Genomic DNA, 20910 nt, shown 5'->3' on the forward strand with positions numbered 1-20910 from the left:
AGAAAGTGAGATGTGAGGGGCTGAATCAGGACCGTAAAACAGCGCCATCTGTGGTGGTGTAAGGTTAACAAGCAAAAAGCCATCATGAGAGTCCCAGCATATGGTGTGTGACATGAGGACATCAGTAGTTTGTTGATTCCAATCTGTGTCATATGTGTCATCTGGGCCGTCAGCAATGTATGCAGTGCAATGTAAACTCTGTGGATTCATAAATGTTGTTTGTGTGGGTGAAACCTGTGTGCGTATTATTATTATTATTGTTACTCAGTAAGCTACATGCCTGTGTATAAAACACTTTTGAATTGCTCAGTGTGGCTGAAATACATGAAAGTAGTTCAAATGGCACATGAGGCCACAGACCCTGCCTCACTCTGATTACAAAGGAGCTGGCCCGTATGTGTTTGTGTGGCGGCGGAGCATCTGGTTACAGTTTGAAGTCAGAAATGTTTCTTCTGGACCTGCTGTGACAGTCCACCACACCCACACTTAATCCCTCATGAAAATAACTCGGCACATACCGTGTACGTGGATGCAGTGTTCCCATTGCAACATAATGTGGGAAACATATCAAAAGGTGGGGGAGTAATGCATCATGGGAACTGGTTAATGTGAAGCACTGCTCTTTTTGCTGCTCAGCATGAGATGTTCTGTATTGTTCGGTGACCCAGATTTGCTGTTCTTTATGTTTGCAAGTCATTTCCAGAGGTTCTGGGTTCCATTAGGATGATGTGCTGTAAGTCAGTGAGTGCACATGATGGTTACAGCGACTGTCAACTATAATACAGAGCATTGGAGCCTGAAGGAAGGGGGGGGGATGAGGCCACATCTACCTTGTCTGTGGCTCGTAGCAAGAAGACTGACCACTTGTCCAGTGAGTGCTCTCTCTTTCTCTCAGGTACATTTGAGGGAGAGTTATATACAATTATGCCAAACCATTCAGCAATGGCTTTTCCGCCCTAGTGGACAGGGCGGGTGATGGAACAAACTCAAAAAGAGCATTAAAGTGACAGTTGAGGTTTTTGAAGTGTGGTTGTATGAGGTGCACAGGAAACATGGCTGCCTGAGGTTACCCTTATTAAACAATTTTAGCAACATAAAAATAGGACATACCGAATAAAATCAACACATATCTTAAAAAATATGTTTGCTGCTTTATCTCACCATTAGACACCCTTTTTCAAGTGAGCTGCTCACTCTCCCACACCAAAGTCAATTAGTAAAAACTGTGTTTTTAGCTTGTGGGGGAAACAGGAGCTGCATCTTTGGTAAATTTGCATTTCTTAGACACAGTGTGTGAATTGCCACTACTCAATTTTCCAAATTAGATAAGGGTAGTGTCTGTCGGTAATACTAAATCCCTTCATCCATTGACTGCTGCTTTTTTCCTCCAAACGAGGGTCACGGGGCTGCTAGTACCAATCCCAGCTGACACAGGGCCAATGGTGAGGTCTAAACTGGACAGATCGCCAGTCCATCGCAGGACAAACATATACAGTATAGAGACAAAGAACCTTTCACTCACACACTCACACCTACAGACAGTTTAGAGTGGTCAATAAACCTCTTCATGTTTTTGGAAAGTGGAAATAATTTTATTATTATATTTCTTTCCTCTGCTGGTTGCACATGGCCAAGTGAGCGGGACAGGTCCAGGAGAAAGTTGATTTCTAATTAAATAGTAAAAGGTTTATATTTATGTCACAGTTGTGTGCATAAATAGCACATTCTGATTGTGAATAACCTAAATTCCTCTGAGGACCTTCATGGTCCCTGTACACATCTCTGCGAGCTGCCTGTCTTTGCTAACTTGTTTGGGACTTTTGCTTTACTTCATGGTTGAAGAATTTTTGTATTTTCACTGGATCTTTTTATCAGACCACTGAGGCAAAGACGGATTTGTATTTAAGATCCATTCATTTTATATCCAAAACTATGACCAAACTCTCCATATAATATATTTATGTATCCCCTCAAAAATCACAACCTTCTCAGATATGTTACATGATCAACATGATTTCAACTGAGTGATGGAAGTTATAATTGATGTTATTGAACGAGGTTATCACTTCCTGTCTTTCCCAGCTCACACCAGTTTATTATTAAAACAAGAAAACTACAGAACAAAGTCTCCATTCAACACTAGATCAAATGTGTCTATCCATACTTGCAAGATGGTGCATTGTTGTTGTTGTTGTGGTATTCTGTAAGTAGAGCTTCATGCTGTCTTTAGTTGTGGTTCTGATCCATGATCAGAGACTCTTATGTAATGGAGCTCTAGTGATGAGAGTTCTGTGGCTGAGGAGTGATAATAAAGAGCAAATCACAGTTTTCAACCATTTTCCCAGCCTCTCTTCTGCCTCAGTAGTTTGACTGGTCAGCTGCATTTGATTGATGATTTTTGTTCTTGAGCTTGTTTTTCTTTGACTCTATCCTTCTCTTGTCTTCTATTCAACCACTTCTTTCACCCATCAGACTCAGTAGATGGAACCCCTGCACGTATGATAGCAACCTGTGCCAAAATCAAACACCAACTATCATGTGGCTTGTGGACAGAATTAACACACTAGGTAACTGCCTGGGGGCCCTGAGCTGAGAGGGGTACGCAAGAACAGATAAGGATAGTCAAATCTGGCCATCAATTTGTGGGTTGGACCTGTCATTCCAGTAGTGACAGGTCACAAAGACTCACTGCCAGCTGCTGTCGGCTGTCTGGGACAACAGCATGGAGAGTTGGCCCTGCCTGCCACTGACCAAATGTAAACCCACTGACGGCACATTTAGATGCTCAAAGCAGAGCAGCGGTAAAATAAAATTCTGACTGCAACAGGGAGGAAAGACTGTGATACCTTTCTTTAACACACAAATGTGCAGCAGCCTGTCACTGAAGGAGCTCTTCAGAGAGGGTGCAGTGTCCTGTAGAAGGTGAGACATCAAAAGACGATAGCTTAGCCATCATCCTCCTTTCACCCATCACCTGCACTGAATCAAGAGGGCATCCCAGAACAGAGCTGGCCTTCTCTATCAGCCCCTATCAGCCACACAACATGGACAATGCCACCATTGATTCATAAAAGGTTGTCAAGAGTGTTGCCCACATTCCAAAGGACACTGGACCTTTGATGCATAAATGGCAGATTCACATTGGGGCTGGTCCCTTTACCTTGAGCCCCCCAAACTCATGTTAACCACCACTGCTTGTGCACAATGAACCACAAAACAATTTCTAATCAGTTTGTCAGATCACCATAACAGTTTTTCCTCATTGCGTCAACATCCTCTCTTTATAAAACACATGTGTTTCAGGATTAAGACACACCAACATTTTGGTCAAGAACTGGTCTGAGTTCTTTCTTTTTCTTATTATTCCTCCAAATGAATCGCTTTTTTGAGGCCCTGAACATACCCCAAAAATCACATCATTTTTGCAAACGTATCAGAATGGAATGCACGTCAAAAAATTAAAGTGGGAGGAGCTAAAAACGGACGCAAAAAACTTTCATAATTGTATTTCATATTAGATATTGTAATATTTCCAATGTAACCAGGTAGAGCCATATCCCCCACCTCCTCTTCCTTTTTGCATGTGTGCTGGGGGCGTGTCTCGGGGGTGTGGTGACCGTGACACAGGTGAATCAGCTCTTGGAAACACTCTCTACTTAAGCAGCAGACTTGCACTGCTCTGGCTCTCTGTCTCTGGTTTATTGCTGTCCAGGTAACACATAATATTAATAGCCTACTTCACTCTTAATGCCAAAAACAAATGTACTTTCCCCATTTACTCTCGTTGGCTTTAAACGTAAACATTTGTTTTTATGTTGTGACTTATCCTCTCTGTCTCTGGTTTATTGCTATCCAGGGTGTGCAGGTAGGGGGATCTACGGACGTGGCTCTGGGAGGAGAACTCAAGTGGGTCCTCGTTAAAACCAAGGTCGGATAAAGAACCACAGCCCAAGCTCCGCATCGCGTCATCGCTGTATGGCCTTGCCACTCGGACCATTAAGCAGTTGACCCAATCTCCTCCACTGACTTTCCCCTGCCCAACTATTAGCACACCTGCACTTTGGATACATCATTTTAATAATACTTAGCTTGGGTATTCATATATAAATGCATAAACTCACTTTAAGGTGTTGCAGCATGCCTTTATCCTGAGTAATGACCTTAATTAACCAGCAACTGGACTGATGTTGTTGCTGTTTGGCTTGGGCCTTTCCTAAAATTAAATTATACAATGCATAATATGCAACACTAAATACATGCAATTAAATACTTTGAATAAGACATTTTCTTTCCCTGATCATTTGCACTTCCTTATGTAGCACAGGAGTCTTTGAAGACGTGTCATCTTGTTTGGCCACAGTAACATCACTGCCCTAAATGGATACACAGATAAGCAAAACTGAGAGAAAAAAGATTTGTGTGGTTGATGATGTGTGAAAGAAATGCTTAGACTAACCAAGTCTTTGGGAGGTAAGATGCAAGGCATCTTACTGTACAGATGGTCTTCAGTGTCTGGTGGCACCTGTAGACAATCATCACAATTGTAATAGTGCCAGCAAGTCTCTTATGCAAATGTCAACAACTTCCAGAAGAGATCCATGTTGGATTCAGAATGACACAGTACCATAGTAAACATACTGCATGTGTCATAACATGTATGTATTACTGACCACAGTGCAGCCTGAGTGCCTTCATTTACAGCTGATCCTGAGGACAGGCGCTGGGTTGTCTTGGAGTGTTGCTTTGCCTTCCTCCAACATGTTCTGTGCATTGCCAACAATATTTTTTCTGATGGTCTGCTGCTGGGGCCGCCATGAGTTTTTTTTTTGTTTTTGGTTTCAAATGAATGCAATGCGCTTTTGTAATTTAAAGATTAAAAAAGAGATACAAATAAAGAGCATGTAGTTTATCTTATACGTTTCTTGGTTGAAAATTAAAAAAAAAAAAAGACGCTGTGTCTTGCTTGCTATTACAATCGCTATGGTTACAGCATGCAGACATTACTGGTTAGCAAACCAAACCTAATTGATTTCTTTTTCCATTCTTACCTTTTCGTCCATCATTGTGTAAGAATACATTGTTTTCAGTTGTTTTCAAACTATCGAGTTCTCTCTCTTCATCCTTCTTCTTCTTCTTCTACGTGAACGTCACCACATTTCAGATGCGATCTCTCCTGTGACCCAATCATTGTTGAGTAGATGTGTCTTGCACTGTGAGGGGGCGTATCTCTACCTGGGGGGCGTGACTCTACCTCTGTGTGCAGTCTGCAGTTAGACCCTTCACGAAAATTGAGCTTGTATGGCACCAAAGATGAGATGGACGATGGCTACATCAGAGGGCGATTGTTGAGAAAAGTGTCTTCAGGACGTAGGCTGTCCCTCCCTAGCAAAGAGACCAGACAACCCACGCCAACTTGGGACTACTGTGTGAACTGTATGAAGACATTTAAAATGGATAAGTAAATGATTATTGTACCTCTTATCAAATGTTTTCAGCAGTTTACATTTTTGATGTGCGTTGGTTGTATTTCAAGTGTTGAAGCAAGATACATTTCCTTCCACATTGTTATTAGCAGGGAAATGCACAGTAAAATTGTCTCATCTGACAAGACAAATGTTATTTTATCACAAGAAATACATTATTCGTTTTTCTCAACATGTTGTCCAAAATTGAATATGTCTAATCACAGTTTTGTATGCTCTCTTGACAGGTCACTCACTGCCATGCACATAGTATAGTGGTCACAGAAGTACAACTGTCTGTAAAAAAATATTATTTATTATTATAGTTATGATTTATTAATTTGGATTAATTTATTTTTATATCAGCTTCTATGTACATGTGCTGTAGTTATAATACATGCAATCAGGTTATTTAAAGCTTATAGTGTCTTAATACTTTTGTAAAATGTATTTTGATAATACAGTGAGTTGAAGTGATGTTTTAGATTTCATAGTAACACAAGTAGAAAAGGGTCACTGTATAAAACTTTATTCTAAAACAACATAAATACAAAACTATAATGAGAATATGTATAAATAACACAAATGGTAAACTCCTTGGCGGTTTACAGCATTTCCTCTACACCATTGTATTTATCGCCCTAAAGCACAGTTAAGTAAGGCATCAGGTGTTCAGGCCACACAAGGCCGTCTGCTCCGTGACCCCCGAGTGATGCACCTCAGTGGCGCTGTCGTCTCGTTGGTCTGCGTGTAGCAGCAACACGGGGTACATACTCTTCGTCTGACCCAGACGTTTCACACAAGTAGGAAAAATGTCAAACAATCTGTGAAGCAACAAAATAAACTATAGCGGTTTGATATTGAAGTTCCTGAAACAACAGGCTTGCTAACAACAGCAAATGCTAAAATAAGCTGTGCTCTTAGCTTACCTGCGTGTGTTGTATGTTGCTCTTGGTCTACAGGCGTCTGTTGCTGTAGAAACAAGTATGTGTGCACGGCCGGCTCCGCCGAAGGGAACAAAAGTAATATAGTTCAAATTGAAAGTTTCACTTTACCTTCTCTCTCTTGCCGCCAAACTCCAAAGTTCTACTTCAAAATTTAAAAGAGTTGGCGTTTGTCCATTAAAAAACATGGTCATGCAAAATGGTGGCTTCGGTAAACAAACCCTGCTCCAAACATAAAGGTCTCATTTTGTAGTTGTCATGAACTATGACTGAGCAGAACAAGGGACTCAAATGAAAGATTCAGAACACAAATCAGTCAGTAACAGAGTTTTATTCCAGGCAGAGGTTCGGTACACGGAAGGTCAAAGAGATCAGGCAGAGGTACAAAAACGTCGGGCAAAAAGGCAAGGTTCAAAAACACGAGAAGACTAAACTATGGCTGTGACACAAGAGTGCTGGAACGTGAGCTATGAACTACAACGAACTGGCGACGAGACAAGACACAGAGGGGAATATAAGCAGTGCTTGATTAGGGAGTGATAGGATGCAGGTGTGGAAGACACAATCAGGGATCAGGTGCACACAGAAGAGGAAGGGGGCGGGGAAGACAGGAACCTGAAACAGAGACAAGGGTGAGTGATTTCAAAATAAAACAGGAAGACAAGACATGGAACATGAAGGGAGAAACAAAACAAGATACTTAAAAGTGACAGATCATGACAGTAGTAATATAAATAACTATTCATGTACACTAACTCAGACTCAGTGAAGGCAGCGTCATCATGACAAGTAAAATACTAACAATGATAAAAGAAAATGTGTGCAGTTGACTGTTCCATAAATGAGTTTCCTGTATGATTTCAATATTTCGCTACCGAAAGTCCTTCATCCCCACTGCTGTTCGGATATTTAACTCCTCTTAAGTGTCCACTCACTTTCCCTGATAATACTCTATATTAGAGTGTAATTTTATCTTTTTTACTTTTTATCTTTTGGTAATTTGTCTTACTATTGTATTGTATTGTATTTTATTTTTATTTTATCTTATTTTTATTTTTATTCTATATTTATATTCTTATTTTTACTTTTATTCTGTTCTCACCTTTCTTAACTGAGCTGTTGTGAATGTGTGTTTCCCCCCTGGGGGAGGAATAAAGTCATTCAATTCAATTCAATTCAATTTCTATGGTCAAAATCACAGAATGTACACAATTCCTGTTCAAATACGCAGGAGAACAGTGAGGCGAGGCAGCGATGAACTGTCCCTCAGCTCTGACGCCACACACACTGACTGATGCAGGCAGTTGCCCATTGCTGCCTCTCTTTATATCACCAATATACATGTTTGATTATACATGTACTACACACGCTGATGCTCCACAGTCTGTCTTATATATTTACTGAATGTGTGTGACCTGTTTAGTCTTTGTGATCGGCTGTAAATGCACGGTGAAAATGCACAGGGTTAAAAAATCAAAAAACAAACAAACTTTTATATATTAAAGAAATGGAATTTGACCTTATATTAATAAATATTATTTTTTTTTCTTGCTATTGTATTGTTGAAAGTATGGAATTGATAAAAGCATTATTAAACGCTTTTAAAACAACTTAATGTTTCAATTAAGGTCAAAATTGAAATATAAGCTTCTATTTTAGGTTCATATTGTACATATAAAACGTAGTTTTGCTAAACACTAAATAATTTCACCCAAATGTTACACACTGGATCTTGAATGTAAAGAAAGAAATGAGAATAGTTTGTTTGTTTTTGAGGTGAGGATTTAATTTCTCTGCCTGGGGCCCCAGAAAGGCCCTTCCCTTTGTGCCAAGTGCTGACGGGATTCCCACGGTGAAGCCCCTCCCTTCTTCCCTCCGCTGACTGGAAATAGGAGGACTGTGAGTAGTAATGTGAAGAATGTGTCCACAGTGGACTGGCTTCAGCTGCGGAACAGTTGGAGGAGACCTTCTCTGGACTTTTCTGCCTTAAGGAGCTTCCTCAGTCTTTCTGAAGATGGAGTCACGCACCAGTGTTCAGTGTAAAATCGTGCTGGTGGGAGACAGTGAGTGCGGGAAAAGCGCTTTGCTTAATGTGTTCGTCAAAGACAGCTTTCCAGAGGTAAGATGATCCACGCAGCATCTCGCTCACACACACACACACACACACACACACAGTGCTTACACTGCTTTGTCCCACGCAGTGCTACGTGCCCACGGTGTTTGAGAACTACACAGCCACCTTCGACCTTGACATGCAGAGAGTGGAGCTGCGACTGTGGGACACTTCAGGTAAGGAGGAGGAGGAGGAGGAGGAGGAAGAGCTGCTGCTGGAGCTGCACACCAGTAAACACACCAGTCTTAATGTGCTGTTATAGCCTCTGCGTGATTCTAATGTACATTATTTACCCATCAAATGTTCAATTTAGTTACTAAAATAAACATGGGAGTTTATGTAGATTAGTTCTACGTTGTCGAGAAGGTTTAATGCTATCACAAAGATTGTTTTAACGTCATTAAAGATACAGAAAAGGTCAGAAAAGGATGTCGTGTGTGTCCAAAATCATGCAGGTAGGATGTTCTGATAGTCAAACTAACCCATTGGAAGATGCAGGCAGACTGACAATCTAAGACAGAGGTGTTAGACTCATGACAAAACATTATTTATGTTTTGGAAACACTGATTAAAATGTTTACATTTTTTTATAAGTTTTTTTGGACCAAACAATTAATCGAGTAAATTATTGGCACATTTGTTGATAATGTAAATAATTGTGAGTTGCGGCCCAATAGTTATGTTTGTCTGTTTTTGTTAGTTATAGATTCATTTTGGATCATAAATATTTTTTTTATTGCAAACTATATATATATACATTATATGTATTGTTAATTATTCTGTAGTTTGCTGTAGGTGACTGGACTGGGCTTCTATGGCCCGGATGACTGAGAACTTCCACAGACATCGTCATGAATATTACAATATCATGATGGAATGTTGTGACATAATTTGAGGCTCATATCTTCTGCCCTGACTGAACAGTTGTTTGCCTTCTTTTACTTGAGTGGCCCCCACAGACGGCCCATACACACAGAAATGGGTGTAGGCAGAGGTGTAGTCCGTATATGTGTGTATGTACAGTATATATATATATATATATATATGTGTACACATATACACATATACATATATACAGTATATATATTAAGATAATTTAACGTACTGCAATGACTCCAGGACTAATCAGTAATGGACATTGATAGCTGTGTAAAGCATGAGGCTCCAGTCCTCAGAAACATAGTAAGATTCTTCGTTGGCTTGCGTTCTCCTCCCACAGCTTCCAACAATAGTCCCTGATACTTAATATTTGATTTATGTGACAGTCGAGTCTTTGTTTACAGATCATAGCCTGGATACACTTTGTTGGCTGTGTATCATAATGTGTAATTAAAGACAAGCCCTCCACAGTAATGCCTTTGTTGAGGTTTATTTAATGCAGTCGGGACAAATATGTGACATTCCTGCTTTACAATGACTTTGAATGTTCAGCACTGTCAGGTCGTAACATGAACCATCAGAGGAATCACATGTCCCAAAATAAAGAATTAGTGTCCACCCTGTTTGGACAACAGCTGACAGGCCACACTGCAGTAACACTAGTGGAGTGGAGGTTCGTACAGCGTAAGCCTATGTAGGAACTGTTATTACAAAGGCTTGCTGATAGGGGAATTTGACATTAAACATTATAGTATATTCTGATACAATGTCACTGCAATTAAAACCTAAAACCACTGCAGTGTAGTATCAGCTCTCTCTAGTAAAAGTTAATATTCTGCAGGTTCTTGTTAATGTCCTGATGATCTGGAAGAAATTTGACTGGAAGGTGAAATTAACTGCTCCTTCTCGGCTAACAGTAATTTGACATATGAGTGCTACTTTTTGGACCCAGTTCTCAATGGTGATTTTCAAATCAGATTTGAGTCACTTCAGTGTGTGATCTTAAGCTGAGTCCCAATTCTGATCTTTTTTTCTCCCATAAGTCACAAATCATGACCCAAAGCACATGGATTCAGATATCATCAGATCAGTTTCAGGTGTCATTCATATGTGTAAATCCGATACAATTTAACCAGGCAGATCAGATATTCCTATGTCAATGCAACTTGTGTGTCCTTAAAAATAAATCTAAATCTTTATTAATCCCCTTAGGGAAATTATTTCTCTGCATTTGACCAATCCTATAATTAGGAGCAGTAGGCTGCCACACTGAGTAGCGCCCAGGGAGCAATGGGGGTTGGGTACCTTGCTCAGGGGTACCCCAGCCCTTTTGACCTGGTGGGGACTCAAACTGGCAACTCTCCAGTTACAAGCCAAGTTCCCTTTCCACTTGGCCGCGGGCTGCCCCAAGACCGTGACAAATGACATAAACCCACGTGTGCACTATCTATGATCACATGACTTTTTCCAGTGGACTCATGCCCAGTTTTCATGCCTTTTAAGCGCTTGGGTCGAGGATTTCTTAATTTCTCAATGTCACCACTTTCACTTCCATTTTGGCCTATTAACCATTAACCTGTGAGAGGAAACTGGAGAACACACACACAGGGAGAACATGCAGACTCCATACACAAAGGCTTTTGGTCAAACCAGGATCAGAACCCAGTGACTTGCATTCTGTGAGGCAACAATGCTAGCCACCTCACAGCCGAATACCCGCCTAAATCCTTCAATATCAGCTAATGCTGTTAGATTTGAAATAAAACCTAAATGATTCTCATGTCTTATTTAGTTTATCTTTTTCACTTTTAAACCACATTCTGCCTCAAAACTACTGCATTGATAGACTGATATAAGCTGGAGAGAGGACATGTTTCCATGTTTGTCCTTGGGACAGGTGTAGGGCAGCAAATATTAATAGATTAATTGATTAATAATAAAGTAATAACCATTTAATAGATTAATATTAATGTTGAATAAAAACTTCACAAATAAATATTTCCGGTTTTCTCTGCTGCTCTATGACACTAAACAAAAGGTATTATTATTATTTATCATTATTTTGATGTTTTCAGCCTTTTTCTGACCAAACAAGTCATTGATTTACGCCAAAAAATTGTTTTAAGATGAATTTATTGTGAAAATAACTGTTGGCTACAGCTTTAGACAGGGGAAACACGGACACACAGGGTTTCTGTAAAAATAGTTCATTCATTCAAATCTTATATGTCTGTCTACATGTGAAAGTACACTACCTGACTGTTAATGATCATACTATGAGCTTGTTTCATATATGACTGAGTCATGTATCTGCTCACTGTAGATTCAGCACATTGAGCTCAAAGAGCAGAATAAAGCTCTGAGACCACAACTGTGTGAGGTTCAGCCCTTCTCCTACACCAAAGCTAAAATCCCCTGCAGGTTGTGGTCTGCTAGCTAGTGTTCACTCTCTGAGAAGAAAACAACACGTGACGTGACTGAGTGGATGCTGGGATTCCTTATACTGCAAAATAATGTACTTTACAGAAGGGTTCAGCAACTATCCCCGAGCACTAGATAGGTGTGAGGGTACAATGGGGGGAGGGGCCTGCTGTGAGCACTTCATATGTGGGTTACACTGAAATCTGACTCTCAGTTTCTATGCAGAGATTCGCCTACATTCCAGACAGACGGCGTCACACAGTCTTTCTGTGGAACACACTGGTATTGGATAAATTACATCTTACACCCCTGCTGCACAACAGGCCACCCACTCCTCAGTCTCAGGGCTCAGCTCACACACTTTGTGTTTTACTAAAGAAAGAAGGACGACTGAAGAAAATCCCATCACCCCTTCATTCAACTGTAGAAAACAAAAATGAGGCTCATCTGTCAGATATTTATCCAAAGCTTCAGCAACAAGAGGAGATAGTTTGTTGTCACTTTGAGTGTAACTACACAGTAGTCGTGTTTATTTGTAAAGCATATTAAAAACAATGATGGACAATAACAAATGTAAGGGAAAGGGAAAGAGCATCTTAAGGGTATTGAAAAAACAAGTCACTGCAGTGCCGAGCTGAGGCATGGTGGGACCATGACGTGGAAAAGTGGCATAAGACAGGTAGCTTGCCTGTCGCATTATGATCATTTTGGTGCATATGCAGAACCGACTCCAGTCTGACTAAGCGTATACATGTAGGGGAAATCGGACTATGAATCACATTATCCAGGTATGTGAGTCCGATTAAAGCGGCCATAGCATGGTCCTATCTCACTTATATGTGAGATATGGAGGTGTACTCACAAACATGAAGTAGTTTTTTATGGTCAAAAACCTCCTAGTCGCTACAAACGTGCCGATGTAAAAGTCTCATCACTGACGCTCTCATCAGCTGCGCTGTTTCAGACCAAAACCACACCCGCAGAACACGGACTGTCTTGTGATTGGCCAGTTACCTGGAAGTGACGTAATTGGCACGCCAGCTCTCAGATCCGCAGCTCACCCTCTGGAAAGGTGGATGCACCGCTAGCAATTATCAAAACATTGAGTTATGTCCTTACGCATTTGATCCTGAGTCTCACCCAGAGTCTGAAGACACAAGTGACTGTGAAAGACTGCTGCAGGACACCTGTAGCTTGGACAACGTTGTGGTTACGAGATGATAAACACACATGCAAATGAAACACAAGCGTAGTGTGTAGCTTAGCTTGTAGCCGGCCATCGCGAATGCTAAACGACAAAACAATGACACAAACACAGTTATATACGTATTGTTGGCACTGCTCCTTCCTTTAGGTGAAGTTTGGTGCTGTGTCCTGCTTTATATTGCTACTTTCAGCCGTAGAAGAAGAAGAACTACTCTTGTTGTAGCTGCTGAGCGTATCGGTTGTACGGAGCTCAGCAGCTACAACGAGAGTAGTCCTTCTTCTTCTTCTACGGTTGAAAGTACGTCACCGGATGTGCATGGACTCTAGTGCCTGGACTAGGAGGAACTGCTGTTTAGAGGAGTGGTAAAATTCGCCAGTGACGTAACTAGTCAACGGAAGTGCCGTTCTGCTTCGTAGAGCTCAGGAAAACAATCAAACCCTGCACTCTCAGCAGTGGCTGAACTGATTGTTATGGACTTTTAGGGCTTCATAGACGAGGTAATGACGCAGATACACACAAAAATGCAGCGTTAATTGGCACTTCCAGGCTATGGGATCTTTAAGACTAGCTCGATTTTAGTCACATAAGAAGAATGTTAAGAAAACCTAGAGAGTGATGATGATCATTTCAGTCATTCTACAGAATAAAAAGAAAGAATGAAGAAATACCATATTACATATGATTTTATTTCAGGAGCTTTACTTGATCACTTCACTGCTTCAGGTGGGACTTGACGATGATCCAGTCTTGTTTGTTTGTTTGTAAACAGTTCCAACTGTTGCTTATTTGAATATTTGTACAGAACATATTCTGATTGGTTAGACCTGTTGGAAGCCACACTGCAATAATGCGACCTGTCTGGAAAAATAAAAGCTGCATTATAACACCATTTTTATGCCAGATGCACTTCATATGCAACTTTCCCATTTATCCATGCTTTGGGCCGGCACTAGGAGTACACTGGATGTGGCCCCCCTTGTGGCTGGGGACAATTTACAGTGTCCAATTAACCAAATCGATAATCGGAACAATGGGGATTGGATATCTTGCTCAGAGGTGCCCCAAAGCCCTTGACCTGTTGGGATTCGAACTGGCAGCCCTCTAGTTTTCTTGGTGGAGGTAATAATTCCTATTAAATAAACAACTGATAACATGAAATATTTGAGTTGGTATCCTCCCTTCTTGGTGACCTTGGAAATCTGTTGCAACATTCCGCATCTGCTTCGTCTCACAAAGGTTCCCATGGAAAAGCTCATACCACAACTGGCAGAGACATTTTCAAGGAACTGTGGTGAAGACCGTTAAAATAAAAGGCCCCTGCTCTGTTTGCTTAACATTAGCAAGCTGCCCTACCAGACTTCTTTCAAAATCTTTCATCACTGTTTACATCTGCTCATGGAAAAATGTGGAGGGTTGAAGAGGACGGGGGGGAGAGGACAGATTTGACTCTCACTCACTTTAATTTGTGTTGAGGTGAATGAGGTGAATAATATAAAGTGATCAGCAGGGGTCTCTAAACTGGACTGGACCACAGAGGAGCATCTGAAATCCATCAGTGAGTTCAAACACCGCCTATAGTTTGTTTGGCAGGAGAAGGAGAAAGAAAGAATGCGGGTGTCGACCACAGCTTGTGTGGAATGCCTTTGGGAGAAGTGAGGAAAGTTTTCAATGACAGCTGTTTGTTGATGTATGCACAGCAGAGGCCAGACACAGGGTCGGGGTGGTGGTGTTTGATTACATATTTTACTCATGCACACTTCTTTTGCATTAGTTTAACCTACAGTATGCAGGATTGTGAGGAAAACTGTTGATTCTGTGCATGTAAATGCATGTCAAAAGACTTTAGTCGGACTAAAACAATAATTTGGTTTTCTTAATGTCATGGTAACAAGTTAGTCCGACTAAAATCGAGCCAGTCTTAATAGTCCGATTACCCCTGCATGTATACGCATAGTCAGACTGGAGTCAGACTTGGCGTTCTGTGCATGCACCAGGCAACGTCAACCACAACACGGCAACCACGAGAGCAATGATTGAATCGGCATCACAATTAACGTTCCCTTTAATGAATGTAAAGCAGGTACTAACATACAGAACCACAGCACAATCCATCTCACTGTCAGCTGTTTGTTTTTCTGTGACGTAAAGGTCACCAGCAAACTGATTCAATACGCTCTCGCTTATGAGAGATACAGTGATACCTATGGAGGCGGAGTCAGATGTACACGGCCAATAAATAGATTTTCTCCTCTGCATGTATACTATCACTCACGATTGGTATTGTGTGTTCATTTGCTTTTTATTTTTATTTATTTTAATTGCCCTGAGGAAATTCCCCTTGGCATTTAACCTGATCATAGCATGGAAGAATGTGTGTGATGGAGGGACAGGCACAATGAGTTGTAAACATCCACTCTGCTGCACTGCTACCGGTTTGGGTGCATGGCTTGAGAACCCCTGTTGTAACACAAGACATCCCAGTTTCTCATCAGCAGTGTTTCTCCCTCTTTTAACATCCTTCAACTTGGTGGTGGTGACCTAAGGTTCCTGTGAGCATATCTTTTACATTAACCTTTGGTGTGAAGTGTAAATTCTACGTAATGTCTAATAATGGAGTTGGACAACCCATACATGAAGATTCTGCAGTCTCAGCCCATACTCCACTTTGACTCTTCTGCGTTTTGTTGCTCACTCAAATGTCAACCAAACTCAACATGATCCACATCAGATAGACTACTTGCTCCACCCACACAGGAGAAAGCCACATAACAAAGATTATAGCAATAGGTGCACTTGAAATCTCCAGTGAGAAGAAACCTCTTTCTCCACCAAATGAGTCTTTGATGTGGCTCATAACACTATATATTTACACAACTGCTTTGCAAGCTGAACACTCTGAAGTTGAACGTTTTCAATCCGTGTATCATTCGTTTTTCAAAATAAAATGTTTGATAATGAGTCAGGGAGTAGTCAGCATGCTCCTGAGGTCAACTGTACCAACCATTGTCAGAACTTATGGGCCAAAGTGATGTTACTGTACAGTAAAAATAGAGTTTTTGGCCTTTTTCTGAGAAAAAAAAAGAGACAACTTTGAGGCTTAATTTCTCAAAAATGATACAATAAAAATGTTTGATAATGAGTGAGGGTGTAGTCAGCATGCTCCTGAGGTCAACTGTACCAACTTATGGGCCAATGTGTTGTTATAGTACAGTCAAAATCAAGCTCGATTGATTGCGTTTGTATTAGTAACGTTTTATTTTGAAAACCGGAAGTGATCTCACTCTGTATTTAACTAGCGCTGACATTCTCAGTCGACTCCCAGCATAAGTCCGTAAATTCGACGACACGGGCGCACTTAAAAACGTTTGTGCGGATGGCTTGACCACGCGAAGACGAATGACGGCTCACTTGACCGCAGTAACCCTCTTACTCCCATTAAAAAGAACATAAATGTCAATTTTTTACATTTTTTATTGTCCCAACACTAGCTTATGCTTCCCTTCCCAATCACAGGTAGTCTTCTTCTTCTTCACAGGTCACTTCCGGGTCACGTAACTTGCATTTATCAAAATCGTTTTTTCGCTTTTTTATTTCTTGTTTTATTTTGAAGAACGAATGAACGAATGATACGCGGATTGTTTTCTTTGTGATTTTCATTTCTGATCTAAATGCTGCTATAGAGGGGAGAGGATGTTGAAACTGTTTTCTACACAAATCTGTCAGATTCTGAATGTCTGCACCAGATTCATGCGACATGATCCAGTGAATTTCCACATCATCCATCCACCACTCTCATGTACTCTGCTCATGCAGGGAAGTATGCAGGTCACAGGGCTGTGGATTCACTCCAAACACTGGGGTTTGTTGGATAAATGCCTGCAGGGGATGTAGTGTTGAAATGCACTGCTGTAATTCAAGTCTCATTCTGGTGTTAAAGAGATTGTGAGCATTGTCGAGCAGAGAGAGAGAGCGAGTGAGAGAGATGCTTTCTTTTACCCGCAGGACTGAATTTGAGCAATGTGAACACACTGAAAATATCTGCAAGTGACAGTCACTCAGGGCTGGGTATTTCCTACAACACGTATCATGATACAGAAGCCAAGAAACAACATATAGAATGACAATAGAAATAGATACTGAAAATCTCTGAAGAAAAATAGTTTTTTACATGGAGTAAAGAAACATATGCAAATTTAAGAAGATGAAAAATCACAAAGCTTGTTGTAATTATTGTAAAAACACCCAGTCTAGTTAAATCACTGCTGCTTTAATTGTGTAGATCTTGCAGTACTTTATTATTTTTTACGATGCTGGTGGAATTACTAATGTGAAAATGTTGAATTTCTGAAAATATTGTCCTAAAGAAGGGGAATATATTTGAATGACCATGTAAATTACCTTTATGGATTTGGAAATTAAACCAACTAATTCATAACTAGATTGAGGGAAAAAACTGCCTTAAAATGTGTAAATGATCTTACTGGTGACATAGACAGCACTGAGCTGCTCTCTAAGCCTTCAAACATGTATGATGATCAGGGAAATTGTATAAAATCAGTCTGTATAGTTCACTCATTGACATAAAATTGCAATGTACAGTGTTTACTGTGCGACTCAACATGACAATATCATGTAGTTGCATACATCGTCACCCAGTGAGGAGTTATATCTCTGACTTTGATGTTTCTACAACATAAATGGGTAAAAAGTCACCTGTGGCTGTTTCTTTTATTAAAGGTTCTCCCTACTACGACAACGTGCGTCCTCTCTCCTACCCTGACGCAGACGCAGTCCTCATCTGCTTCGACATCAGCCGGCCGGAGACGTTAGACAATGTGCTGAAGAAGGTGAGTGATGGAGGCTGGGTGCTTTCTTTTTTTCTCTACTTAAATTCAGGTACTGACATTACAAAAGATATGTTTCATAGTTATTACATTCATCCTGCCACATTGCCAAATATTTATTTTAATACATTTTTTGAAAAAATTAACCGAGATCTAAACCATCTATCAATTCCAAAAAAAAGAAAATCGTAGTTAAAAACATAATTTGTTTCATTGTTCCTCTCCATCCATCTCCATGACCTATTTACTCCAGTTGTCTTTATTTCCTCTAACCAAGTATTTATATTATATATTGTATGTACACAAACACATATACACACACACAGGTTCATGTAGCTATCCTCTTGAAGCCTATCCAAAGTGCCATCCCTAATCCCTAAACCTGATGACCAGTTCCTCAGAAATTAGGTAAGGCCTCATTAGGTTTTGGTCTCCATGAGGACTACTGGTCCCTACTACTGGCATTAACTGGTTACGGTTAAGTCAATGAACATTAAACATTAAACCTGATGCCAAACTTAACTTTATGCTCTTTAATTCTTATTTTCTGATCAAATAACAGTGAACGTCTTGTGTGGTAACTGCTGCTCTTTGGTCACTGTCTACAGTGGAGAGGAGAGATTGAGGAGTTCTGTCCGCACACCAAGAGGCTGCTGGTGGGCTGTAAGTCGGACCTGAGAACAGAGCTCTTCACCAAGGCCCACAGCAGACACACTCCAGTATCATATGACCAGGTGGGTGTGAAGCTCTCTGTCAGGACAGACGAGCAGACAGGCGAGAGAGACAGAGGTGTTTCATTGAAAAGGGTTCATTCTGTGATAATTATTCATACATTCACATGATTGGACAATAAAAAACATGTAAAATTTATTATTTTGTATGCTTCTACCACATGTTGATAATTTAACCTAAATCTTACACATTGGACCACATTGATTCCATGTATTTTTTTTGAATCAACATACAGTATATAATATTTAATTTATAATATTTAGTGTATTTCACAAACATATTCAATATAATAAATGTGATAATTACCAACCAGGAATAGTCATCACAGATACCTTATCATATATATACATATAAACATATACATGTATATATACATACATATATATAATTGATTATCAACAAAATTATCAACAGATTAATGATAGATGATGAAAATAATTAATAATTAATTAAAAAATCGCAATTGGATCTGGAGCCTGCAGCCTTTCAAAAAAGGAATTTCAAAAAGGTTCCCTGTCGGGAATACAGGTATTTTTGATTTGATATGATACTGCTATTCAGTTGTGTGGAAATGCCATTTTTGAGAGAGAGGGTTGCTGTTTGACAGGCTCTGACATCCTGTTGGCGTTTTCTGTTGTAGGGCTCCAACACGGCCAAGCAGCTGAGCACCCCCTACCTGGAGTGTTCCTCACTGCAGTCTGAGAACAGCATCAAAGACATCTTCCATGTGGCCACGCTGGCCTGTGTCAGCAAAAGTAACAAGAACGTGAAGAGGAGGAAGTCCAGAGCCGCTAAGAGGATGTCTCATAGTGGAGGAGACATGTCAGCTGTAGTGTCCACACATTACCAGCAGACCAAAGCTAAGAGCTGTGCTGTCATGTAGACACAGACAGTGCTGAAGCAGGTACTGATGTGGTTGCTTTGGACACTGGCAGAATGTGACTTCCAACCACCCTTACCTGCGACTACAGGGATCTGCTGAGAGGGATGAACAATGAGAGCGCTGTGGGGTTTGATACTGTGAAGACCCCCAGCGCATGATGAAAGACGTGAACTTTCCGTAGTTTACATATGAGGAACTCGGCAGGTGATTGGCTGGGTCATGTGTTCACTACAGCAGGAAGTCTGGATCTCCTCCCGCTGTGTTCTAGCTGTGAGCTTAAAAATGTCCGGAGCAACTTCTGAAGACATTTGCGTTGTCACATATAGGTCTTGACGATTTCAGAAACCTGTGCATGTGTGAAAGTCACAGCAGCAGCAACATTATTTTCTTCCCATGATTTTTGTAGATGTATGTACAGTTTTTACATCCTCTGTGCTCTTCCAACTGTTTAATTTGCATTTACAAATCTGTGTTTCGTATACTCTGTACACATGTGTTTTTCCTTAGCTGCATCCATTTGATCGCTCATTTAAGTGATAGTTCTGGTGTTTTTTAAATGTGGTGTGGTGTGAGGAAACTGTTCACTCTCCTGCACCAAAGCTCATAGAGAAAAGGTGCGTTTTTAGCTTACAAAGAAAGGAGCTGCGGCGTAGTTTGGTAAGTTTGCCTCAGTTATTTAAATCCAAACAAAAACACTTCCAACGTCAGTGTCACAAAATAACACATTTTAACTGACTGATGGAGGCAACAGGGGGATCAACAGCTTCTTTGAGTGGTGATGTGAAATTGCTGATTTTCTCTATGGACTTTGGTGCAGCGAGAGTGAGCAGTTCATCCATTTCTCCAGTTTCCTGTTGGTAAAGGCTGTAAGAGTAACATATTCTTCAGATGTCACAGACTTTAGATGACATAGACTTTATTAGGTGAGTGTTTTGTAAAGTGGCTAAAATGTAGGACATAGAGCTGTCTACCTGTCTGACACATCCCAGAGAAAAACACCTTATCAAAAGCTACTACTTCTTATGGTTTTAGAAAGAAAAGGAATACACAGAGAAGGACGGATAGACATTCTGACCAATGTACTGTATCTCACCTCGCTATAGTGAACACGAAGGATGTCTGTGACTTCATTTTGTTGTGGCATGTTTACCTGCGCCACCTTTTCCAGGACTATTCCTGCAGTGGACACATCTCATGAGCAGATAGTGGGGAGTGCACTGTGTCTTGTCAAATTTTGAAATTGAAAACATTTATGTAAGTGTTTTTGTGCTGTGTTTATTTTTTTTTATTTTGTATTTTTAAAATATATGTTTGATGATGTATGAGATGTGTATAAGAGCCATTTGTTCCTGTGCTGACTTATCCCACAAGGATATATACATACATATACAGTATATATAACATATAATATTATTAATGTTCATG

General features: G+C 40.4%; 1 protein-coding gene across 1 annotated transcript; it reads left to right on the forward strand.

The window, feature by feature from the left end:
* The first annotated feature begins 8303 nt into the window (after nucleotides 1-8303).
* On the forward strand, nucleotides 8304-20807 carry LOC131455403 (rho-related GTP-binding protein RhoE-like). The gene is made up of 5 exons (XM_058623010.1): nucleotides 8304-8525; nucleotides 8608-8695; nucleotides 17764-17873; nucleotides 18479-18604; nucleotides 19243-20807. The coding sequence occupies exons 1-5, from the start codon at nucleotides 8421-8423 to the stop codon at nucleotides 19483-19485; spliced, it is 672 nt and encodes a 223-aa protein (XP_058478993.1). The 5' UTR covers nucleotides 8304-8420; the 3' UTR covers nucleotides 19486-20807.
* Nucleotides 20808-20910: the final 103 nt, after the last annotated feature.

The sequence above is a fragment of the Solea solea genome, chromosome 2 (genome assembly GCF_958295425.1).
Source record: "Solea solea chromosome 2, fSolSol10.1, whole genome shotgun sequence".
Classification (NCBI taxonomy): Eukaryota; Metazoa; Chordata; class Actinopteri; order Pleuronectiformes; family Soleidae; genus Solea; species Solea solea.

What these genes read in the sequence shown, in the direction of transcription:
- LOC131455403 (XM_058623010.1), top strand. Translation starts at nt 8,421, where the DNA reads ATGGAGTCACGCACCAGTGTTCAGTGTAAAATCGTGCTGGTGGGAGAC. An exon ending in TAGACAATGTGCTGAAGAAG is followed by an intron (nt 17,874 to 18,478) that starts GTGAGTGATGGA and finishes CACTGTCTACAG; the next exon opens with TGGAGAGGAGAGATTGAGGA. An exon ending in CTCCAGTATCATATGACCAG is followed by an intron (nt 18,605 to 19,242) that starts GTGGGTGTGAAG and finishes TTTCTGTTGTAG; the next exon opens with GGCTCCAACACGGCCAAGCA.